Source organism: Euprymna scolopes, chromosome 7, assembly GCF_053919585.1.
Source record: "Euprymna scolopes isolate OS-2025 chromosome 7, ASM5391958v1, whole genome shotgun sequence".
NCBI classification, from domain to species: Eukaryota; Metazoa; Mollusca; class Cephalopoda; order Sepiida; family Sepiolidae; genus Euprymna; species Euprymna scolopes.
This window is the reverse complement of record NC_136488.1, coordinates 24,414,289-24,441,709: the sequence shown is the minus strand read 5'-3', so window position 1 is coordinate 24,441,709 and position 27,421 is coordinate 24,414,289. Positions and strand designations below refer to the sequence as shown.

At 32.9% G+C, this 27,421-nt stretch overlaps 1 protein-coding gene across 3 annotated transcripts in view; it reads left to right on the top strand.

The window, feature by feature from the left end:
• LOC145279653 (adhesion G protein-coupled receptor B3-like) overlaps window positions 1-27,421 on the top strand; it is a 267,375-nt gene that overhangs the window by 149,060 nt on the left and 90,894 nt on the right. For all 3 annotated transcript variants that reach the window (XM_080130888.1, XM_080130886.1, XM_080130887.1), the window contains exons 8-16: window positions 1,354-1,542; window positions 4,509-4,658; window positions 6,026-6,112; window positions 9,641-9,735; window positions 15,493-15,684; window positions 18,627-18,695; window positions 21,767-21,875; window positions 23,223-23,357; window positions 24,271-24,343. In XM_080130888.1, the coding sequence (XP_079987014.1) occupies window positions 1,354-1,542; window positions 4,509-4,658; window positions 6,026-6,112; window positions 9,641-9,735; window positions 15,493-15,684; window positions 18,627-18,695; window positions 21,767-21,875; window positions 23,223-23,357; window positions 24,271-24,343 (1,099 nt within the window). The remainder of the gene's footprint in view (window positions 1-1,353; window positions 1,543-4,508; window positions 4,659-6,025; window positions 6,113-9,640; window positions 9,736-15,492; window positions 15,685-18,626; window positions 18,696-21,766; window positions 21,876-23,222; window positions 23,358-24,270; window positions 24,344-27,421) is intronic.

Genomic DNA, 27,421 nt, shown 5'->3' with positions numbered 1-27,421 from the left:
GCACTGGTGTTAATCATGACACCCTGCACTAAAAATTCCCGATATATATATATATATATATATATATATATATATATATATATATATATATATATATATATATATATATATATATAATTACATAGAAAACTGCGAGTGTGAAAAGTAATACGATTAAGATTAAACTTAAAAAAGTAAAAGGCCTAGTTGTTCAAACTAGAAAAGAAAAAGACAACATATTCTAGTAAAAAATATAATAAATTTATAACTTAAGTTATTGCAGTATAAATTAAGAATTTATTATATAATGTTGAATTGGATTTGAAAAAAATCTTAATGCTGCAATATGTTTTATTGTAATCCATGATTTTTCCAAGCTTGCTTTGAAATAATATTTTCTTTTTTGTGTTCAATATCATTCGCATTGTCAACAATTTATACAAAAACTATTACCAACTTCTTTAATTGATTAAATAAAAAATATCAAATAAAAGACGTAATTAAGTAAATAAACAGAAAAAGGGACAAAAAGAAAGAGAAACAGAATTAACAGGCGACGTCGTAAGAGAAAGACTATCAGTCCTAACACTGCAAAGAGCATCACTTATGTTGACTCACTCTATAAAACACAAATAAGGTCGCATGCGAGAGACAATCCTGCTATGATTTATTAAGGTGTCGGCGATGAAAAAGCTGCTATCGTAAACAACAACCAATCAGAAGAAATTGTTTCTAAAACGTCAATGTTGAAAAAGTTGCTATGGTAACAAACACCAATCAGAAGAAACCGTTTCTCACGTTCATTACTTATTCTGAAGACTTTTGAACTCAAGTAATTTTATTTTAACTTTTGTTTTAATAACCGGAAATTGAAAATTTTTATTTCAAAATATAACTGAGAAGGTGACGTATGAACTGTAAAAATTGTTTGAAATTTAGTCGCAAAATGAGTGAGAGGTGAAGCTTTAAAGCAGTTCTAAATGAGTAAAACTAACACTTAGCAATATATTCAAACCCGGTAGTGTTTGTATGGTGTATATTATTCAACTTAAAATATAATGGTGGAATAAGCTATGCAAATTCACCTATAAATATATATATATATATATATATATATATATATATATATATATATATATATATATATATATATATATATATATATAGGTGAATTTGCATAGCTTATTCCACCATTATATTTTAATTTGATTCAGTTTGTGTCTATGTTACACCACTGCATTGTATTTCTTTTTATAAATTTGAATTTCATTTATATACACACTAAATAATACTTAAAGCAAACTACATTAAACTTTTATTTGTTTTTTGTTTTTTCTTGGATAGCTATTATCATTCTCTCCATTTTTTTTTCAGGTAATATACAATGTCTCGCTGCTGGGCCTATTAAATCAAAACGTGCTTTCATCGCTTTGCGTGTTTACCCTCTCCCGAAAGTAAAGATTACATCAAACTCTCCCTACATTGAAGTTGGGCAAAATGTGACAATAACTTGTTCAATTGTTAATAATGTTACAGCTAATATAACCTTTCACAAAGCAAAAGGTGAGCAAACATTAGTTTTTTTTTTGTTTTTTTTTTGCGCTTCTTCAAAATGTCGTCTTGTAACGTTGCAGTTACAATCAAACAAATGAAAGAAAGCTATTTCTTTTTTAAAAGTCATTTAGTACCATTACTCTCCCATCTCGATACCACTTAAAAAGTCTTTCGCTGCCAGATGTCAATTTTGCCTGCTCCGCGTTTCTCCTTCTTCCGAACGCATGCCGGCCACAGCCGGCCCATTCTCTTCCTCAACTTTACACGTCTATTTTCTTCGACGCACACTTTGCTTCCTCCCGGAGTATGTGGCGTCCTTTTTCTCCTTTTTCCCCTTTTTCCTATCGCCCACACTTCCTAATTCGTATATGCGCTTTTTCGGCTACTACTGCTGCTAATCTATTTGCAAGCCAGCCATTTTTCGCTGCTGCTATTTTCTCACGCGCTCATATGTACTATGTTACAGTCTGCTTCATTCATTTTGAACCCGTGTTGCCAAACTGACCTTTTTCAGAAGTTTTTCTTTCACTCTTGTTTTGTTACGTTGTGGGGGTGGTGTTTATATAACCGTATATATATTGTACTACATTAACGTATGTGTGATAGAGTGATATAGTTGAATCTTACGTGTGTTTATACGTGCTAGCGTTTGTGACTTATTCATGTCGCATTTGCATTGTGACGTTTTGAATGTGTATACGTGACACTAACAAATGTCTGTTGTTTCTTAATCATAAACGGACCATATGTATATAACTATTACGTTGTGTAACGGAGTGTTGTCCTTGTATTTTTAATGTCTATTTTATGGCCCGCAATTCATCTCATCTAGTGGTGTTGGTGTGTGCGTATCAGAACATATAATATAACATATACATTGACGATATACCTGTTTTTTGCTATTGTTTCTTCTGTGAGGTTTGTCAAACGTCCTTGGGGGGGTTAGAATCTGTTAGAAGGAAAACTCAAGACAGGACCCAAGACGATATGAGATTTTATGTATTCATTTCACTCCAAGGTATTCGTCATAGCAGAGGAGTGATCGACGATTTTGACGGGGTGGTTCTTCTACGTCTCCTATCTAAGACTTCTCTTCTCATGGGGAGGCCTATTTTAACCCATCTATCCCTCTTGGCATCTCAAATCCAACTCCACACTATGTTTGTGCAAACCGAGACATGTGACACCTTACACGTCATGTCGGTCCCCGTTCGGACACTTTCTGGTGCAAACTGACCAGTCCCAGAGTTTTACAGGTTTGACAACCAGTTGAAACACAACGATCCAAATCTCTGTTGTCCACTCATCACTAGATAGATAGATAGATAGATAGATAGATAGTTTACGGCTTCTGCTCGACGATTATTTAACAGTTTCCTTTGTTTTTTAATTTTATTTGATTGATTTGTATTGCCAAATTATTGTTTTTTAATAAGACTTTAATAGTAAAATTATATTATAGTATATTTTGCACATTAAATTATTAATTAAAATATTATCTTATGAAGCTATAACTAATCTTGTTAAAATGATGTTATTTTTTCTGAATTTTTAGATGAGGATCGATAATTCGTATTGTTTAATTATTTGGACTACTGTTCTAATATTAAATGTTATTTTCACAACATTCGGCCGATGTAAAAATTGACCTTCTTCAGTTGTATCTTGTTGAACCCGGAAATCTTTCTCTCGAACACGAGAAGCTGCATGAAATATTGAACATAGCCCTTTATTTAATCCACAACGATAGGTCGACATGATAAAGGTTTGCAATATAATTTATCAATATTGTAAATACAGATATATATATGAATATTAGAATGAAACTTGAAGGATTTCAAAATCTGTCAGATTAACTTGGCTATGCAGATTTTACTATAGAAGAGCGAGTAGCTAGAGATGAATAAATTGTCTTCAAATCACCAGGCCTCGACAGTCATCGAGAAAAACGTAATGCTTGATCACGTGGTCCCCTGCTCAGCAACATCGCTGGCCCCAAGGCTGTATCCATGAGGTCTTCTTCACTTTAATCTTCTCTTCTGCCCTTGTCGTCATCTCTCGTATTACTGGTTGCCGAGGATACGCGCACTGGTTCACAAGTAAAAAATAGTAAAATAAATAGAACACAAACTCCGAGGCATTTTGCAAATATCAGTTGCACTTTGCGTGTGCGTCTCACACCATCGACGCTTTGAACGCTAAGGTCCACATTTACTTCTATTGCTGACGCCATCTTCGTTTGTCGGAAGGTCAATTCATTTTCCCCTCACTACCTCCTAAAGATTTCTTGGCCTTGTCTAAACCGCAACCTGCCTTCAAAAGTCTCGAACTTGCAACTCTTGTCAACCGAACACTGTCATCAACTGTCGCAAACCACAGCTTGTCCCCAACCGTTCTCAACAGTCGTAAACCGTTGCAAAACCCAATGACAATCTCAAAATTTGCTCTAAAATATACTAATCTTCTTTTTCCTGTTCATCGCCACATTTTGACTGAAGATCCCACCCTGGATGTCCTTTGTGTTCTCTTGTGAACAACTTCACATTCATCGTTCCACTGATAAACGTATTTCTTCTATCCTCATTAATATTTCTTTTTCTCTTTCTTTCCTACTTCCTAACACTTGGAAGAATGTTGATGGTATCATATCAGTGGCAAGGATGGGTGGAGTCAGCTAAACCGACCGTCAATAAATGATTTTTTAAGAGCAAGTACAATTAAGTATTCTGCCTATGTCGATTTTCCTATCATGTTTTAATGCTTTCTAAATCACATTATCAAGGTTTGCTTTGTTGATTAGGTTCAAATCACCCGACCAGCAGTAATTATCACTTCCTGCACTGATGATGCACTGAGCATAAAACACAAGTGTCTGTTGGTATAACAAGTGACTAATATTTATTGATACACACATGTTTCTAAAATGATTGTGCCTATCTATAACGTATTTATGAAATGCCATATTTCTTTTTCAGGGTCATTTAGAAGCAATACAACCAAATATTTTAACGGTAAAGCAACAATAACTTTGTCAGGTGTGACTGTCGAATCCGACATCTTGTGTCGAGCTACAAATAGCCAAGGGAAAGGGGAAGCAAATTTCATAGTCAGCGTTTACCAACCAAGTAAGAAAATCTACACGTTTTGTTCGTCTTTATTACTTCCTCTCTTCCCTCTCTCTTCCACACACACGCGCGTGCGCACCCACACACACGAGTTACATATTGAGATGGGTAACTCCAGAATTATCACTGGTTGTGCACACACGCAATGGATTGTTGAAAAAAAAAAACCAAGAACATTCATTCAGAAATCAAAACATTGCAGAAGGAATGCGCCAACCTTTTTTTTTGTATAAACATTTTTGTCAGTGTGATCCTTTTGAGAAACAGGTTGTCATTTATATCATATAAACTCGCATGCAAATTTTGGCACTTGAACTAATTGCGTTATATAGCCTGCTGTAGAAATTGCAGCATAATGTAACACATACGCGCGAGTGCACGCGCATGCACTTTCTATATTTCCATCTTTAATTTTTTTCTCTTTTCTTATTCCTTTTCTTTTCCTGTCTAAATCTATTCACTCCCTTTATCTTTATGTCTTTTCCTCTTCTGTTTTCCTCTTCCCCCCCCTCTCTCTCTCTCTCTCTCTCTCTCTCTCTCTCTTTGTCTCTCTCTCTGTATCTCTTCATTTTTACTTTTCCTTTATCTTTTACTACTCTATACCTTTCTCTTTCTATATCATGTTTAACATTATATCCAATATAAAAATACGCAGTGTCCCTATTCAAATATATATGTGTGTGTGTGTGTGTGTGTGTGTGTGTGTATATATATGTGTGTTTTCCGTAAAGCAAATACATGTTTATAATGTACATTATTAACACTGGCACTGAAACCGCTTAAGCAGTTATATATATATATATATATATATATATATATATATATATATATATATATATATATATATATATATATTGCATGCATATGTATATATTATTGTGTATGTATATATATATGTATATATAGTGTGTGCATGCATATGCATGTATTAGTGTATATATATATATATATATATATATATATATATATATATATATATATATATATATATATATATATATATGCGCATGTAAATGTATGAATTATTTATTATACTTACAATAAATAAAGGTTCATGTTATAGCTAAATCATGTAATTCTAGCGCAGGAAATTATCTAATTGTAATTTATCTTATAATTTTCTGTTGGAATAAAAGATGAACGTTTCTGTATAGCTTTTTTGTTGAAAATATATTTTAATATTACTAATTATTATTAATGAACACAACGGAAGTAAATACTGAAATCCTGAAAATATATGTACAATATATTACTTTATATTATATGGGTGTATATTTATAAAAAAATAGTAATAGTTATATTTTAGTAATACTTATATTTAGTAATACTTGTATTTTAATTTTATATTTTTTATATTTCATCAACAGAGAAGGTAACATGTCCTCAGGAAGGCAACTGGCCGCTAACGCCAGCTGAACAATGGTCAGAAATTCCGTGTGATGATGGATTTATTGGTAAGTCAGACAACCTTTGCCTTAAATCTCCGATAGTTAATTTCTACTGAGTTGCATTCATTCTTGGAGTAGTGACACACTCAAACTAATCAATCAGTCGAAACACAGACACACACACACAAACACAAACACACACATACACACACACACACATACACACACACACACAATATAATGCTCCTGATCTTATGTTGAGCATATAGGGAAGTGATATACAAATTACCATTAGCGTATTAAGCGATACTCTTTGTGTAAACAAATCGAGCTTAGGTATTCGAATGATGTCAAAACATGGTTAATTAACTACCCGCTTAGCAGCTGCCGATTAGCGTAATAGTTCGAAGCCTTGACTGTTGTACAGGCGGTCGGTTTTCTACACAAGATGCCTGATGGGGCCACTAAGCAGATCGCCCATGCGTCAAGAACTTTACTGCCTGGCGAGAAGAATTACTCCAAAATCGAACAGGAAGCACTGGGGATCATATTCAGGGTTAAAAAATTCCACCGATTTTTTCACAGTCGTAAATTTAAATTACAAACTGACCATAAGCCGCTTATAACCATATTTGGCTCTAAAAAGGGTCTGCCAACATACACAGTTAACAGACTGCAAAGATGGGGGTGGGGCATTCTACTGAATTACCATTTCAGTATGGAATTTCTTACATCTGCGAAGTTAAGTCACGCAGACGGATTGTTGGGATTAATCCCGAAATCAAGGGAACTGCTGGAAAACACAGAAATAGCGTCAATATAAAGTGAAAAGGACTATACACAAATACTGTGTAATACGATCAAGGAACTACCAGTGCCTTTGGAAGATATAATAAGGGAGGCTGAAGAAGATAGTTTCATCAAAGAAACGAAACAAAAAATTCAATCAGTTTAATCGGCGGAGGAAGTTTATTCCATGTACAATAAGGTATTGTTGCACCAAGAAGGAGTAGTAATCCCAGCTACACTACAAAAGAAAATCCTAAAGGATTTTCATACGGGGCATCCTGAAGCTACTCGAATGAAGAGCCTCATGAGGTCCTACGTTTACTGGAAGAGTATGGACACTGATATAGAAGATACGGTAAAGTCGTGTAAGGGATGCGCATTGATTGCAAAAGCACCCCCAATACAAATTAGCCCGTGGCCTAAAGCTAGCCACCCATGACAAAGAATACACGTAGATTACGCAGGCCCACTGGATGGAAAATATTATTTAATAGTGGTAGACAGTTTTTCAAAATGGACTGAGGTATTTCGATGTAAAAGTCCAACGACGGATTTCACAATCAGTGCTCTTCACGAATCGTATGCTAGGTTTGGTATAGTAGATTGTCTAGTCAGACAATGGCACACAATTCACTTCAGCAAACTTTAAGCGCTTCTACGAGAATTTCCAGGTCAACCACATAACGACGCCAACCTATCATTCCCAATCGAATGGCCAAACAGAGAGGTTTATAGACACGCTGAAAAGAGCCCTGAAGAAAGCTAAAGGAACGCCCTCAGAAAAGGCGCTCCAGTAGTTTTTAAAAGTTTTCCGAATTACGCCAAATGAAAGCACTCCATCGAAGATGTCACCAGCAGAGTTTATGTTCGCGAGGAAAACTAAGTCGGTTTTCGAGAAACGTTTGCCAAAACAGGTGAAACAGCCGAATAATATAGTTCTTAAAAAGAGGTACTTACCTGGTAGAAAGGTATTTTTCAGGTACACAAAAATAATAGTACGATGTGGGAGCTAGGAAAGGTCCAAAAAAAGGATCGGGCAGATGGTTTACATTATCGAAGATTTACTCACAAGAAGCATTTAAACCAAATTCGGAAACGTATCAACGATAACGAAAGACAACCTCCTGCTGAACAAGAAGAGATAATGGACCAGATATATGATACGTTTGACCTGGTAAAACCACAAGCAGCCGGACAACGCCGCTCCTCCAGAAAAAGGAAATGACCGATCCGATAGAGATCAACCCTAGGAAAAAGAGCTATACGATCATTCCGGGGAAATTAAAAGCTCGGGAGGGTGTGTGTGGAGTACATATCACTCCTATTTGAGAACTAAGTGGAATCAACCAGTGCTATGAATACAACTGGTTTCAGAGACTAGATGGAGACATTCATACCATGCATGCCACGAACACGTTCCCCTCATACCACTTTAGTGACTCCTGTATTCTTTATGATAAATACATATTATATTTATACACTTTACACTACTTGTGGTTTCTTTCATTTGTGACTCCTAGCACGGGTCTACAACCAAAATAAATAAAGAAAACTGTCGTATGCAATCAAATCTGCTGAAATAGTGATTTAATATATATATATATATATATATATATATATATATATATATATATATTAGAGATTTAGAAGGCTGTCACAATGCGAGGAATGAAATATAGTCGTTGTTGGTAAGAGAAGACGAGAACAAGTGGCGATTTACAAATCAATAAGTACATACATATATTTTACATATACATATATTTATTCAGTTGTATTGGTAAAATACCTTACTTGTTATGTCTGCGACAAATTCCATTATTAATTTCGGAAAAATTCCCTTTTCAAATGGTATATATATATATATATATATATATATATATATATATATATATATATATATATATATATATATATATATATATATATGATTAGTTTTTTTTGGAAAAAGAATTCCAGCAGAGTGCTCAATTAAAAGGAAAATCCAAATTTTAAGAGCGTACTTATATTTTGTGTACAGAAATTTGTTAGTTGAGACAGGTCATTGGTACCGTCGGTTTCAAGCCCGATAATAAGGCCCGTTTAAGGTATCCTTATCAAGCTCTCTTCAGCCAATATTCGTCTCGAGACGAATATTGGCTGAAGAGAGCTTGATAAGGATACCTTAAACGGGCCTTATTATCGGGCTTGAAACCGACGGTACCAATGACCTGTCTCAACTAACAACTTTCTGTACACAATATATATATATATATATATATATATATATATATAATTGATTAAGATAAAGAAAATAATCTTTATACAATAACCTATCAAAATACTCAAAGTGAATAACCAAAAATGGGAAGATAATCCAAGGGAGCGATAAAGTGAAAGAACCTCACGATTGCGTAAATTGATTGAATCCGATAAAGAATATGGCCACAGGAAGAATGGCTCAAACATCAAAATAAAAAGAACCAGATTTTGTAATTATGGTAAAAGTGATTAAGTTACTTTTCAACTTTTCCACTGACATCAATAACATTTACACATTCTGAATAAAACTACAGTACACAGGTGATAGAAAGGAATACCGACTAGATTAAATAATCTAATATAATGTTTACTTATTATTTCTTGTTCTTCTACAACATTTTTTCTAATTACGTTTTCGACTGAAAAATGTATTGTCTGTGATTTTAAATTCATTTTCTGGCAGCCAATGCCTCTTATATGAGAGTAACTGTTTTTAAATATCATTTTTAATTCCTTAAATTTATTTCATGAGCAAAACTATCTAATTCATGTTCTTTATATTTGCAGGTTATAAAATGAGATACTGCAATGGTGATGGCACATGGGAGCTACCGAGTAACGAATTTTGTGCGCGTGTAGAATTTGGAGAACTTAAAGAAAGGGTAATTCTATTAAATATATATTAAAAAAATATCTATATATTAATACGATAGTGTGTGTTATTTTGTGTGTAATGCTTACATCTTTTTTCCGAGTGACTACCATTTAATTGTTATGACTTTCCATTTCTTGTGATCAATAATTTTATCAAGAATTCTTCATAAATTTTGCTTTCGGTTTTGATTATTGCTGATGGCACGCAAGTCATCTATTTTTTTATAAATAATTTTACAAAGAATTCTCCATAAGTTTTGGTTTCGGTTTTAACTATAGCTGAAGAAGCTCAAGTTATATATATATATATATATATATATATATATATATATATATATATATATATATATATAACTACTTAATTTACTCACATAAAATTAATATACGAAAGTATAGATTTATGCGTAAACTTTAAGTATTTACTTCAAAAGTGCTCAATACGTAGGTAGAGCTAATTAGTAATTTATAAAATATATATGGCGATTAAGCTACACTGAATATTCGGCGTTTCATCCACTCTAGGACTCCTCAGGCTTCTAAGTGGATGAAACGCCGAATATTCAGTGTAGCTTAATTGCCATATATATTTTATAAATTACTATATATATATATATATATATATATATATATATATATATATATATATATATATGCTATGTTGTTTGTCTACCAGAAAATACCGGAAACTGATTAATATGATGAAATTATAAATAATAGCCGATTATTAGGATCGTTGTAATATTTGTAAAAATAGAATGTTATCCTATCAAAATAAATATTTACGAAGAAAATTGTTTATGTTAAGATGTTTAATAAATTAAGGAATGTAGAAAGTAAAGAATAATTTAAAATCGATTGACTGTTTTAGTTTTACGACTCTTACGTAGAGGTCACTATAAAGTGACGTTGACTTTAGTTAGATTTTTGTAAAAAAAGATCCGATGATTTGAAGAGTCAGAGATTGGACGCGAGAGAGAGCAGACACAGAAGAACCGGGAGTGAGAGAAATCGGGTCGATTCGGACGGTGATGGCTCCCAGTAGAGGGGATCAGAATGCGTTAGTCTAGGACCAGCGGCAGATTTCCAATGGGGACCATCAAAAGTAAAAGTTGCAGAAAAGACAACCTGGAGTTTGCTGATTCATTGAGATTGAACCCTCTTTGCAGCTGTTCCTGCAGATCCGTCAAACAAGATCAGAGACGGATCAGGTATGTTTCTCTGATTGGTTCCATATTACAACCCCAGAGAACTGCTATTTGTCCCTTTTATTACATGTCCGTTGTTAAAATGTATCTGTTGTTGTAAGTTTTATACCACCAGACATTACACGAATTAGACACACGCACGTAATATATACACCCGTCCATGTCATATAGAACTCCTGACAATGCAACATATTCGTTCTGGTGCCGTATAGGCACCGTCATACAGACCCCCCCCCCGCAACGTAACATGCATGTGTTTTTTTTCTTCATAAGTTTTGGTTTTGGTTTCGCTTCAAGCTGATGCACCCAAGTCATATGGATATACTTTTTATTTTTTAAATTACTTTATAATATATAAGAATCGATAGAAAATTGACTATATAATAATAAGATATACGAAGTCCGCATGAATTAAAATATATTTAAGCGTATTTTACAACTGGGCTACGCCGGGTGTCCCTGCGTTTTGTCCATTTGGCGGGCCAATTTTCGAACGTTCTTTTCGAGTGTAAAAAGAAATTTGCCATAGTCGCCGTGTATGTTTTTAAATGTCCTATAGGGAAGTGGGCCTCCAAAACCAACTTGTGCATCGGCATGACTAGAACCAGTATATATTGCCGGCTTGCATGTCATCTGTTTTCCTCGACGGTTCCATCTACAAATACTTTGTAGCACATGACGCTCACAAAAATGAATTTAGAAACATATTAATTAAAAAAAAACGCCATTTTAACTGTCTCAAGTTGTAATCTGCGCCTCCCAATCATGGAAGCCTTACTCATTCGCATAAACAAATCGACCATCAATCAGCTTCAATATAGGGGGGGGGGAAGTTTAACTGCTTTTAATGATGTTATATGATTTTAACCGACTTTTTCAATAAATTCACCAAACGCAATTTTTTACTTCATCACTAGCATGAAGACGACTCATGGAAGTCGAAAACAGCGCGACTATGGCAAATTGCTTTTTACATTCGAACAGAACGTTCGAACATTGGCCCGCCAAATGAAAAAAGGATTGTAAGAGAAACAAGCTGTTCAACGAAACATGCATCAGAGAAAAAATGCTGCCAATATATATATATATATATATATATATATATATATATATATATATATATATACTCTCCTAACAACTCGTTAAAACCGTTTTTTTAACCATTTTTTTTCTGTTGACATAAGTATTATCAATATTTAAGTTATTTCTATCCTCAAATTCGGTTGTAACCGTTCAATTTACCTTAAGTTAAGTTTAATATCTATTCAGTTATTAAGCTATTTCACCCTTAAACTTTTCATTGTTTCTGGTTATCATAGCAAAATAAAATACATAGAGGAGGTCAATGATAAAAATAATAGAATTAACCAAACAATTTCACATAACATGGCAATGAAAACAATGAGTAGTGCGAAAAAAAAGTCAGCAACAATGGGGAAGCACATAGGGGTGGTAACATGAATAAAAATAGGACAAATAGACAAAAAAAGAAACAAGTTTGGTTTAACCCCCCATTCAGTGAGGATATTCTAAATAATATCCCTAAAGAATTTTATAAAATAACAGAGAAAAACTTTCCACCTGAAAACAGACTAAGTAAAATAATTAACAAGAACACGTCAAACTATCCTTCTCAAGAGCGGTGAAACTCACAAGCACTATATTGTAATATATATATATATATATATATATATATATATATATATATATATATATATATATATCAATTGATGTGGACTATAAACTTTACGTAATCAAAATAACGCTTTAAGAACGTTATTTTTTTTGTTTTATCACGTATTCACTTTAATTCTAAAATATATATAGTATATCTAAATAGAACATAAACATTGAAGTAACAAAACTTACTAAACAGTCAAGTATAACGTTTTCAATAAGTCAATACTTATGCCGATTACCCTTTTACGCGGCTTTTGCATATCATTTATTTCTTAGATTCCCACTTTTAAAAATCGTTAGCAACAAGTTCAATATCCATTATAGATGTAACTAGCTGGCACCCCGGCGTTGCCTGGTCGTACAATACGCTTAAACGTGATATTTTAATTTATGCAGATTTCTATGTATTATTATAGGATCAATCCTCTATTGATTATTATATATTAGGGGGAATAATTTGCCCGGTGGACTAATTTGCAAAAAATATAAATAAAGGATAATAATGATAATGTCGTTCACTAAATTCTGTGTTCGTTTACAATATCACATCAGCTGATATTTGGTCTTGACGGTGAATGCACTGGAAAAGTCACTTCTAATTAATGTTTAGTTTTAAAATATGCAAACGAAGAAATGATTTTCGGCGATTTTAAATGGCACATCTTCTTTTATCGTAGATTCAATTTATTATTAATAAAAAATAAAAAATAAAATAATGCAGTACACCCGGGCTTAAACTGGGGATAATTCGATCCGTAATAAATCTGTTTGTTTTTTGTTTAAGAAGAAATGAACTGCTAATTTGTTTATTATCTCCCTTGGCCAGTGTAACGGAAAATATTCCCTGCAAAAATTATTCTTTTCTTTTCATCTATAAGAGAGAAAAGTTATTATTAAGATCAGATTTTTTTTATTTTTGATACTTATTGGACCAAGTTCTGTACAAAACATATCTAAGAACACTGCCAGATATATAAATTAGCTTTGTGCGAAATTTACAAAAGATAGACTCGGCCGTTTCGGAACTTATGTAGAAGGAACTCACACACACACACACACACACACACACACACAAAGCGACTTTTATATAATAGATACGTGAATTACCTTCTTTTCTCGCTGCCTTTCCTCTTCTCTATGTTCGTCACTGCTGTCGTCGTTTCGTTTAGTGGTCATTGAATGATTCGCTTCACCATTCCCTCTTTTTCCTTGGCAGTGATTCGCCATCAGTAATGCTAGACAAATAAAAATGCTCTTCATACAGAAAGAATAGAAGTGACGTTTGCTGAGAGTTTCTAAGTGTTTTATTTCTGGAGAGAATTGACTCGCAAAAAAAAGAGAAATACTAAAATTATCTTAATCAATTTAAAAGTTGACTTATCTTCTTAATTTGGTGGATATAACGAAAAATTGTTTGGGATATTTTGCGCTCCTTTCAGTTAACGTTATTGGTCAACTGTCTTGCGCAATGTCGCATATCAGACTCGTATTATTCGATTCTCCAGTTCAGCTTCCATGGGCAGACTCATTTGAAACAATAGCGTTTTTTTCCGGGACGTGCAGAGGAAGGGGTGCTATCAATACTCAACATCTGCCCCTTTTATTCCTGTTTTTAAAGTGCCCTTTTCAGATGAATGTTTTATAAGCCTGTGCCCCACCGAGACCATTACTATATTTTTGCCGTTTTTCTCACTTGGGCCATGAAAAAGTTCTATGTACGTCACTGTTTTTTTTTTCTCAGCTCATTAAAACGTGACATCATTTACCATCTTGACTCATATCTCCGTTTTACTTAACCCATCTGAACTCCTACTTTATTCCAATAATTATAGGATCGATTGGACTCATGAAAAGAATTTTAAAAGCTACCTGGCAAATATACCCGATGAACCAAGTGCAAGAGAGATACGAACAATTAGGCTTAAAGTAACGGATAGAATGTTAAAAAGATCTCTCAGTTGGAATGCATGTGATAGCAGGTGAATGCCTGGCATCTGATTGAATGCTCCATTCCCAGCGTGAACAAAATTGTGATAAAACTGAAAAAATTCATACGAGTTCAATAAGTGTCGCTATTCAGGACCACTCTTAATCTGATATAACTTCACTGAGATTGATTACTGGATGTGTTCAATCATGTTTAAACATATGTTAAAGGTTTACTTAAAGTATTAAATCGATATATTATAAGAGGAAATTAACGGAAATCCTCCACTTTATAATAAAGACCAATATGTATCTATTTGTATATAAATATATTAATAAATATATATCCGTCTCGTCACAAAAATGTTAGCAAGTATAAAAACTTGGACAGTAACTGCTAGAAAGATCTTATTCTGCGTTGACAGAGTTCAAAATATACTTCGTAATTTTAGTGGAGGTATCTTTTATTATTCCCTGCAACCTCTTTCACGCTGAAGAGTTGCGAGCCTGTCTCTGCTTTATCGTTATTTTCATGGCAAGTGCTCATCTGAGCGCCAATCTATGGTTCCCCCTCGGCAAACTTTCACAAAAATCACTCATCTAGCTTTGTAAAAAAAAAAAAAAACAAGAGGAAAGTATTTTGAGGGTTTAAGGGAAAGCATAAAGAATATAGCAAGTAAGGCAGCCTTTTTTAAAGTTTTTTTTTAGTTTCTGATTTAAGACGTTTATCTTCCTTTCTTATTTCTTTTTAACTCCGTCGATTGAGATGTTACTAATACGAGTATGAATATTAGTGCGAATACTGATGAAGCATATTGTCCCTGTCATTTTCCGATGGATTGTGCACACTCGTTAAAATATTTGAATAAAAAAATACTGAGAATAAATAGAATAAAAGAAAGTGCCATACGTGCCCGTGTGTTTTTATTTTATTTTACATTTAATTTTTTTTAGATGAAAGATATCGAGGATAACATTGGCGATGATACAACGTTCGTTTTGGAAGAATTAGCGAATATTACAGACAAAAAAAAGAAGGATAACGTTACAGTCAAAGAATTGCTCGATAGCATCGATATTCTCGATTCAGTTGTCAAAGTCACAGAAAATAAAAATAAAACGAAAACCAAAGAATCTGAAATAGACGTAAGTACAAAGATGAACAATTTTCTTAAGATGCGTCCTTTCAATCTGTGCGTTTATCGATGAAAATTCTTTGACACTTAAGAGTGACAGACTGACTGTGAATACTATTTTTTAAGAAGCTTTATAGCTCTTTTAAATTATTCTATTTGTATTATCTCTTTTATTTCTGCTTGTTTGCTTCTGCCTATTTTGAAGAATGCTCAGGTATTTGTAGTCCTGCGTTCGGCGAGAGCTCTCTTCAGTTAGGTAGCTTAATACTTTCTTGTATTTAGATATTTCCTTTCTTCATCGGAACCAGTACTTGTATTTCTGCCTTGAAATTCATTGTTATGCACTGGTTGTGCATATTCGTGTTTCTAACTCATTTTTAATCTTTGTTCTCAATTTCACACACACGTATATGTGCATGTGTGTGTTTGCGTGTGTTTGTGTGTTTGTGTGTGTGTGTGTTTGTGTGTGTGAAATTGAGAAAAAATTGTCGAATTGACTACTGTACACTCTTAACCCTTATCCTCTAGTGGCCTCTGGGCCTTGATAAGTGATGATGCCTATGTAAAAAAATTTTTAAAAAAGGATAAAAAACACAAATAAGCACAACCAATGCATAAATTTGTGTGTGTGTGTGTGTGTGTGTGTGTGTGTGTGTGTGTGTGTGTGTGTGTGTGTGTGTGTGTAGCCTGGGTGACATCAAGTTTCCTCAGATTTCCAGTACTCTCCACCTCTTTCGATGACCATTGCAAATTAATTTGCTGACACTACAATTTTTTGCGGGGTGGGAGGAGTTAACTTACAATTTGTCGGATTCAATTTTTTTTGCTCTATGTTGTATTCCTCTATCTTTTCGTTTTACTTCTGTTGCAGTTTATGTGGATTACTTTCTGCATTCGGAAGTTTTTTTTTAAAGATTTCAGCTGTTTTAAGCATTACCCTATATTATATACTATTAGACTTTCCCTTCATTCCGATTTTTCATGGTCTTCTTTTTTTTACCCAAGTTCTGTAGTGCTCCTACAATTATTGGAATTATATTGTTTTCCCCAATAATTGTATCAGGTTGACAAGAAAGTTCTTGTGGTTTTTAACTTATGAATTCAGATGAACCTATTTCGGTCCAAACAAAAATTATTGAATAAAACAAGCACCATCAGAATCTACGCACTTTTGCCAATGCAAAAGAAATGCATTACAAACAACGTAAAAATCTTGCGTTATGGTGCCGATGAAATCGCTGAAGACATTTTGATATCGTTTTGGTTTTTGAGGTATTTTTCACGCAGAAAGTTGTCTAGATGCTTGAAAAATTGGTAGTTGGTAGGAGAAGTCTGGAAACTATCACGGATGAGGTAGGGTTTCGTAGCCCAATTCGGTAAACTTCTGCAGGATCGCTTTAGCAACGTGAGGCCAGGCATTGTCGTGGTGGAGAATAGGGCCTTTTCTGTTGATTAATAATTAGTGTTATTGCCGAAGTTTCTGATGCATTTTATCCATTTGTTGACAGTACTTCTCTGTTGTAATGGTTTCGCCTGCATTCAAAAAACTATCAGCATGACCTTTTTTTAGCTTCGGGAAGTGTCGTGGAGCTTCGTCGGCGTCTAACCAATGAGGTGAGCGTCGCCTGTTGTAAGGAACCCACTTTTCATCGCAAGACACAAATCGGTCGCGAAACAGGTCATTTTGTTGTATAAAAGAATGGAAGCTGACATTTTATGACTGCGTTTCTTTTGGTTGTCGTTCAACTTGTGAGGCACCCATTTATCAAGTCTTTCTTTTTTTTTTTTGTCTTTCCAATCCCTCCCAAGTCGTTGGAAATCGTTGTATACGTTACGTTTAATTCAGAAGTAAGTGCTCGAACAGTTGTGCATGAATTGACTTCGACTAAAGCTCTTGATCGATGTTAATATCCGATAGTGGTCTACTACGTTCATCACTTTTAAGACTCTTGTCGCCGCCACAAAATTTTTTAAACCACCATTGTGCTGTGCGTTCAATAGTGGTTTCTGGGCCAAAAGCTTTCTTGATATCGCGAGCTGTTTTGGCTGATTTTCGGCCTAGCTTGAATTGAAATAGAAAATAATGCGAATTTGCTTTTTTGCATCTTGTATTGAACGTTCTGAAAAGAAGACATAATTATTTTAAAACGAGTGTAATTAAAACGATTAGATAAAGTGAAAACTCTCTTTAAAATGATATATAAAGTAAAGATATTGTAATGAAAACTTATTTGAAATCTGCAAGAACTTTCTCGTCAACCTATTAGAATTATTATTGTGTTTTTATTAGAAGTTTTTCACAAAGGTCATCATCAGAGATTAATCATTAACAAAACCGGTGGTATTCCCTGGAGTCTGGTTGACAGTAAGTCTCGCGCAGATTTCCAGTACTCTCCACCTCTTTCGAGAAACTTTGCAAATGAATTTGTGTTATAGACACAGTCGTTTGCCATTGACTTCTGCTTGACAATGACCATTGGTGTTCAGTGATATTTGGGTGGCAATAACCCTCTCCAAGGTCCAGGTTTCTTTTGCATCCTACCAGTAGAGGTCTGTTTAGTGCTTTCTCTCCTCCATCTTTCCATCCTTCTTGATTCTTCTCGGCTATCTGATGTGGTGGCAGTTGATGACAATGCTTCAATTGTTTTTATTGGGAGGGGGAGTAATTTACAATTTTGTGGTTTCAGTTTTCTTGGCTTTATGTGGTGTTCTTTCATCTTTTGTTTAACTTGTGTTGTACTATGTGACTGGTTAGCGCTTGTAGCTGGTAGATTTCTAATATTGGTTCACAAGGAACTCTCACACAGGTCATCAAAGATCTCATTGAAAACAGCCTGTGGTATTCCCTTGAAGCTGAGAGACAACAAGTCTCCCCAGTATTAACTAATATTAAAAATTATTAAATGATATCAAATAATATTAATTATTGCTATAATTATTTTTTTGTTATAGGGATTTTTTTCTGTGGCTAATAATATAATTGATCCATCAGAGAAAAAATGGACGGCTATCAAAGAGAAGGTAAGCAATATACATGGAAATCATTTAATAGAATCATATATTGTTAAAATCTGTCTATATAAATCTACAATCGAGGATATATATATATATATATATATATATATATATATATGTATATATATATATATATATATATATATATATATATATATATATATATACAAAAAAATTTTAAAAATAAAGAGCAAGAGACTATTTTATTCAATTTAGGTAAACAAAATTATGATTATCATTGATTGTAACAGTCGAACTACTGTTTCGATCGAAATATATCACATCAGACATAGCCTCTGTTTTTATTGAGGTAAATCTTTTTATTCTCTGCTTTAAAAACACGTTTTAAAGTCACTGAGAATGAATGGAGAGAAGGAAGTTCAGGCGGTTTTAATCATCGGCTGCGAGACAATCATGGGTGACATTAGTTATTATAATTAGGTCAGACCTCTACGCTTGAAATTTACAGAAATGTAAAAAAAAAAGGTTAAAAAAAGAAAGAATGGAGAAAGAACGAAAGGGAGGGGTGGTTAATACGTCTGTTATCCGTTGCTATAGTAACAAGCTCATATATCATAGACAACTTTTAGCTTAATTAAATCTATAATAAAAATAGTAATAATACTTGTTGAAACAACTGACTTTGAATTAAAAATTTAATCAAAATAAAATATCAAGATTTAATTTTTATATCTATAGACATTTTATTATTAGAAACCTATAATTCCAAATTTAATATAACGATGTTTAATCTGCTGTATTACGATATTATTATTATTATTATTATTATTATTATTATTATTATTATTATTATTATTATTATTATTATTATTATTATTATTATAATACTCAGCACATTCATATAGGCGAAATGTCACAAAGACGAAATATACCAATATTTTTTGGCATCAAGAATTTATAAAAATTGTTAACATTCACTTTATTAGTATTAATTGATGGGTAAAGGGTTAATACATTATAAATTAAAGGAAGTAACATATTCATATACATTTTAGAAAATTAATTAAAATGTACGTTTTTGAGGTTATTAAATCATACTAATATTAGTTAAGTTTATGATTTATATATTGTGTAATAATTCATTAAGATAATAGGGTTAATATAAAGGAATTGGAGTTACGACATGTATAAATACTTTTAAGGTTAATGAGTCTAGGTATTTAGGATCGAATGTAACAATTAAATATAAGATTACTTGGAGTGCTTGTTTAATCATCAGAGTGATTACAAAAATTATGAGACTAAAAATAGGGATGTATATTGTTACACTTATTACTATACAAGTATTAATTAAGCATATTCATAATATTATAAAGAGTAAGATCTACAATTTAGTTAATAAGTGATGAAGACATTTACCTACAAAATTAAATATACTGCTTGAATTAATACCACTTTTTAAACCATAGATAAATTTTAATAAGTGTTAAATACAGTTTAGGTTTTGTAATCTATAAAGTAGTAGCGTTCGTTTGTGTGTGTATGTGTGTGTGTGCGTGTGTGTGTGTGTGTGTGTGTGTGTGTGTGTGTGTGTGTGTGTGTGTGTGTGTGTGTGTGTGTGTGCAACTCTCCTACAGCTCACATCACTGGGTCGATAATGATCAAACCTGGTATGATGATGGTCCTCCACCTAGGGATGGTGCACTCCATTTTCCAATGTCAAAGGTCAAGGTCATAGCCTAGGTATATATACTCTCCTACAGCCCACGCCACTGGACGGATCAATGACCAACCTGACATGATGATGGTCTCTGCCGTAGGGGTGGTGCACACCATTTTTCAAAGTCAAATTCAAAGGTATAGGCCGAGATTTTGCTGTACGCTCGGGTACCCGCGAAGTGTGGGCATCTTTGTTAGTTTTCAATAATATGCAATTGAAAGGAAAAGTAGAGAATTGAAAGAAACTATCTATCTATGCACACACACACACACACACACACACATATGTATGTATGTATGTATGTATGTATGTATGTATGTATGTATGTATGTATGTGTACCCAGACGCATATAGATACTTTGCATGTAAATTAGCAGCCAAAATAAATTTTACCTATTCTAGCATTCAGGTGAAGCAGTTCATTAGTGGAAACAAGAGAGGGGTGAAAAGGTGAAGTATTATTAAACACTATAATAAATTAAAACGTGTATCGAATAATAAAGTAAAAACATTAATACTAAGACGAGCATCATGTCATATATGTAGGTATTACAATTACTTCTAGTTTAATGATTAGCTTGCTGAGAAGATGTTTTTATAATGCCTAAAATTTATGGACGTTTCATTTTTTTTTTATTGAGTAGCTTATCCCTACCTTTAAATCTCATAATGTAAATTTCTCAGTAAGGCACTAATAAAAATGTGAGTTAAGAGAGGAACAAGTTTCAGCTTTTTTTTTTTTTAGAATATTTCACTTTACCGTTGGTGTTAAATTTTGCTCAATCAGTTCATTATAATATACACAAATTGGTGTTTTGTTTTAATGGTTACGATTCCCAAAACAGCATTTGTGACCGGTGAGTCTTTCCTTGAAAATGTCACCAACCATGCCAATACATGATTGATTGATATTTGGGTATTCTTTCATGGATATTGTGGCTTTATATACTACAGAAGTTACTAAGCAATTTCCTTTAAGTGGAACAACTACATGGTTTAGTTGGCCTATTTGTGTTAAAAAAGTTCTATTTTTTTCAAGATTGTCACTACAGCTATAGTTCAAGTTTACTGTGTTTTTGTAAAATATTTTATGTAAGATACTATAAGGTGAAAAATATAGTTTTATGGGATTGAGAAATTTTTTCCCTAAATTGGTTTTGACATTTAAGTTAAAAGAGGGGTGTTCACCATATACGTTTTCTTCTTCTACTATTTTTTGGGTATGTTAGTGAACATGTTCTAGTTGTGGTTATATCCACTATCCTTAAATGTTTTGTCATAAAAAGGTTTTTGGAAGTTAAAAATGCTTATGCTAGATGTGTTATCGTTAAGTGTTTTGCTGTTATATATATTTTGCGTGTGTTATTTCTTGACCATTATAATATTTCTATTGCAGAACGAGACTGCCGGTGTTGAACTGCTGAAAAAGATGGAAGATTTTGGAAGCATTATCGCTAATAATATTGATGAAAATATACCAGAACCCATTTTGAAAACCAATCTTGGTAATTGTTTTTAATATTTCTGTCTTTGAATCCGAAGGAAATGTGAGACAAATTGTATTTTATAATCCTCAAGTCTCAACAAATAAAAATAACTTGTTTAGGATATTATTCCTCGGCCTTACATATGAACTGGAACACATACATTGAGGACATTGCGAAGGCTGCTGCAGAGAAGGTGGTTTCCCTCTATTGAACAAGAAGACTACTCACACCTGAGAGTATCCTGTACCTCTACAAGGTCACTATTCGTCCAATGTATGGAGTATTTTCGCTCGTTTAACAGTATGTCATTTTCAGACATGATAAAAGGCTCTTATCGTTCTTGCGATTTGTACACAACTGGCCAACTAGGAGATGTGTTATATAGTTATTATTAGTAGTATTAGACTATACCACTTGTGCGCGTATGTTACGTAAGTTCTTATTAGTAATGATATGAGTCTTAGTGAGAGTTCTTGTCTTATTACATATGATGTTGTATCTTAGAGAGAGATGTGTATGTAATGACATTTTATAACACAGACATATTATAACAATACAATTTACCTTTTTGTAGAAATCACAAACACAAAGATGAGCTTTATCCAAAACACATGATGAATTTATTTACGACCGGTCGGGATTTCCTCATTAAGAACTCAAAGTTTCACATCTTAGTTTCTGAAGTGACGTCTCGCTTCAGACGTCCGCCTGTCTCTGAGTTTTCTCACTGACTGTCTCCCCTGACTGTCTCCCCTGACTGTCTCTCCTGACTGTCTCTCTCTGTCTCTGACTCTCCCTCTACTATATTGAGAAATCCATGCATCCTGGCCACGTGAGCAAAATTCACGTGTTTCAACATGCGCGACTTTGCACGTTTTCGACATTGATTTCCCAATAACCTATTTTTCTTGTGTTGTTTCCACAAAGGAATTTAACCTACATATCTAATTTATTTAACCATATTTTATTATCCACATTCTTTTAACAATTGAATACTTTATTTATTATTTATTTCATCCGAATTAACAATTTACTGGACATTCCATTTAAACCTATTGTTCTTTAAAACTTATGTCCAGGGTTCGATTTCTGCTTTCTCTTATTTCCACTTTAACTAATCTCTCTATTTTTATACTTACATGAACAGGGAACAGCCCTTATCATGTAACAGATGGTCTTTAACAACAAAAGAAAACTGGTTTTCATCAAACGTAAATGGGATCATGTCGTCTTTTCTATGGCGACAATTTTATTGTTCTACCATGTATTACATATGAAAGATGCCGCTGTGGAATTTCCACAGGTCCTGCTAGTATACATGAGTTCTTTTAAAGGCATCTTTTTTTTTTCTTTTGATTTTTCAAGTTGCGGTCGTTTCAAAAGTTTCGATTGAAAAGACGAACTCTTTTCCTGGAAAGGTAGAAAATCTTGACCAATGGGTAAAAGAATCTAAAACCACGATGGATTTAACATCAAACTTATTGAGTGAACTTGCAGTCGGTATGTAGTTTCATCGTTTCTATCTTTTTTTCTAATCGATTTTTAAATATCGTTTAAAATATTTAAATATTTCAAAATATTATCTTTTTCTATTTTCTCATTGTGGTTGAATCAAAAATTAAAAATATCATTACAATATTGAAACTTATACTTAATAATGATACCATAACATTAATAAAGATGCGTCCAGTTAAAAGAATTCAATGTAAAAAGATAAAAATGTTCATATAATGGAAAAAAAAACTGACAGTGATATGGGACAAGAAAGAGAAAGAACCAACCTTAGTAGAAGTTAGCGTCCCTAGTGATGCTGGGATAAACAGATCTGAGAGGGAAGAGATAACTAAATACCAAGGCCTTATGTATGGCATGAGAAGAAATTGGAGTCTTATAAAAATCTCTATCATTCCAGTAAGTATATATATATATATATATATATATATATATATATATATATATATATATATATATAGAGAGAGAGAGAGAGAGAGAGAGAGAGAGATAAAAACGTGGCAATGTGCTAGAATGTTTTTATCTTAAAATCTACGTAAATATGCACAATTCAGAAACGATGCATAAAATAATTAAGCTTAATAGTTAAACCAATCATCCATTAAGAAACCATAAAAAAATAAATAATGAATTAATGGACGCTTGTTTTTCGAAAGAATATGCAAATTAGTTAACCTTTATGAAGTCGCTCGCATATCCATGACTGAGTATATTAAGAAGTTCGTTTTAATAATTTTTAAATAGAAAAAGGTAGGCTTTTAATATTAATATCAGAGTAAGACAAAAAAATATCACTTTATTGGTATATAAATGAATTTGCTCCCATTCCCGGGTAAAACCGGGTGATCCTACTCGTGTGAGATATTTGTAAATGTTATCTGATTTTTTCCTCTACTTTCAGGAAAGGAAGATTCGCTGGCTATTTCTGTGATTCTTTTCAGAAATATATCAAATCTTTTACCAGATTTAAATAAGTGAGTCAATTCTGTTCTTACATGTCAGTAAAGTTTTCGATTGTAATTTATTTTTAAAAAGACTTATTTTTGTCTTCCTAATGTTTCACAACTTACTGTTTTTTTTTTGTTGTTTTTTGTTTTTTGCATTTTTTTGTTGTTTTTATTTTGTTTTACGGAATATCAACCATTTTCGGGATATTTAATGACAAATCGAGTTACTAAAAGTGTTTAATGCTTCAGGTTCATAATGTTTTGGAATCAACAACGGTGCATAGTTTAAATCGTTGGCGCTGTTTTACAATTTGTCACAGAGGTAGACAACTCTCGTTCATTTTTTCATCTCATAATTTAGGACGCGATATTTTTTTAAAATCAAAACAATATAGTCTTTACGCAGCTATTAAGAGAAAACCAAGGAACCGACGTTATTTTCATTAGATGAAAACATTTTAAAAAAAGAAGAGCGACTTTTTTTTCTTAATTAAAAGTAAATGTTATGGTAAGGTTATTAAGAAAATAATCTTTAATCTTAAAAATACAAATAATGAATCTATTTAATAAAACAAGGATGAAAGTTTTACAGCTGTGGCTGCTTGTTTTTTTTTCTTGCAATAACAAAGGATATAATATTAATAACACCAACGTCTAGTTTTTACCATTACAAAAAATCAAAATGCGACGATAGTCGTAGAGGTATTGCAAGTTTTATTAAACGAAAACTGCGATTTATTATTTATGTTGAAACTAGATGTTGGTGTTATCTATATAATTATAAAACTCAAATGACCTTGTAACGAGTGATGTAACCCACTTTCCTGTTTACGACATCCGTTTGCGCACGCGCATAAACATTAACCCATAACAACTTAAACAAATAAACACAAATCGCTTCTTTTGCAGATTTTGACCTGCACACTGAAATATTAACGTTATTATTTCGAAATTATTATTTAACATGGGAAGAGTGGGGGTGTTTTGTAACTATTCTTTATTACAACTATACTGTCGCTATTTTCTTACAACTAAACAACTTTAACCCGTTGACAATCATAAGAACAATTGTAGTAAAGCCAAGACTACTACTACTACTACGACGACGACGACTACTACTACTACTACTACTACTACTACTACTACTACTCTCTATCCGTCCCCTTTCCTTCTTTCCTTCCTTCCTTTTTTTTTATTTTTTGTTTACATTTCTAGATACAAAATAGCTGTGTGAGAACGGTGAATTTGTTGACACATTTACTAATCTGTTTCAATATGAGTTTTATTTTAGTTTATTTATTTAGGTTTTATTATTTTGGTTCAGGCTTTATTAATTATTATATATTTTTTTAGATTTTAAGTTTCTATAACTTGGTTGAAAGATTCCAATATGGGTTTTTCATTCTTATATTTCTCATCGGTAGCTTCATGTGCGTTTTTGTTGCTAAATGACTTTCGCCGGTGTTCGATTCGTAGGAAAATCATGCTTAATTTTCGATTTTTGAGCGATTATTCGGAAAAACAATAACTTTACACGAATAGGGAGGATTTTTTTTTTCATGTTTGAGTGATCCGTCCGTGATTTTTCATTTTAATATACTTTCATAGAAATGTTTCTGTTATGTCAAAAAAAAATATTTTCTTTACGTCACAAATGTCACGCTCATACATGAATTCCATAGCTAATATAACATACTGACACAACGGGTCACAGATAGTCTAGTCAATATTATAAGCTTTGTTCAGTAAACCCCCCCAAAAAAAAGCTGTTGCAGCCATTTTTTTTTCATATTTTATTTTGTTTTATTAAAAAGTTTTGTTTGAAAAAAAAATAATTTCCTATCGTCGCATATCGTCGTTTAATCTCTTATTAAGTCGTAAAAAATGTAGAAAAAAGTTGCCACAACTTACAAATATCGTCGCATTTTCATTTTTTGTAATGTTAAAAACTAGATGTTGATATTATTATTATTATAAATTTTGTGACAGTAAAAAAATGTTTCATCCTTATGTTATTAAAGAGTTTTATTCTTGATAGTTTTAAAATGTTAAAAACTAATTTCTTAAAAACCTTTCCATAACATTTACTTTTTAATTAGAAAAAAAAATTGCCGAACTTCTTTTTTAAATGTTTTAATCTAATGAAAATAACGTCGGTTCGTTGGTTTTTCTATTAATAGTCGCATAAAGACTGCATTTTGTATTAATAATGTAATCAACTTTGTTACTTTAAAAAAAAACGTGTCGCAGCTTTTTTTTAATGTTTTAATTTTTAAAAATATCGCCTCCTAAATTATGAGATGAAAAATGAACGAATCTCTTAGTAAACGAGAGTTGTCTCTCTCTGCACAAAATAAAATAAAGTTTAATACCTGTTCTGATACTACATTTAATCTTTTCTGGCCTCACTAAGTGAAAGAAAAATCCTCCTAGCAAGGCAAGTTTTATTTTTGTTCCAATTAAGAGTGCTCCATTTACGGAGGATGAATTTTGCCCACATTAAAAACCGACACGAATCGTTAATCGGCTTAATACTAATCTGACTGCAACAACCCCAGACTTTTGTTTCTAGATTATCTCAGAGAAAATAACTATCAGACGCTTCTGGGCTTGACCTTTACTTCGGATCTGAAATGGAACACATACATGAAATCCCTTGCCAAGGCTGTGGAAAAATGGTAGGATCCTTCTACCGCTCCAGTAGATATCTCACTCCTGCTGCAATTCCCTACCTATATAAAAGCCAGGCACGGCCAATGATGGAGTACTGTTGCCACATCTGGGTAGGAGCTATTAGAAGCAGTTTATCCTGCCTTGAGAGAGTTCAAATTAGACTTTGTAGCTTAGCTTTTCTCTTCCCTGCAACCTCTTTCCCACAGAAGAGACGTTGCGAGGCTGTATCTGCTTTATCGTTATTTTCATGGTAAGTGCTCAACTGAGCTGCAATTTATGGTCCCCCGTCGCCAAACTTTCACAAAAACACTGGTCTAGCCAAAATCACTATTAATAATTTTCTCATGCTTTATCTGTGCCTAAACTTAAATGTAGATTCCATGAACAAAGTTTCTTTCTTAGAACTGCACACCTGTGGAACTATCTTCCGTT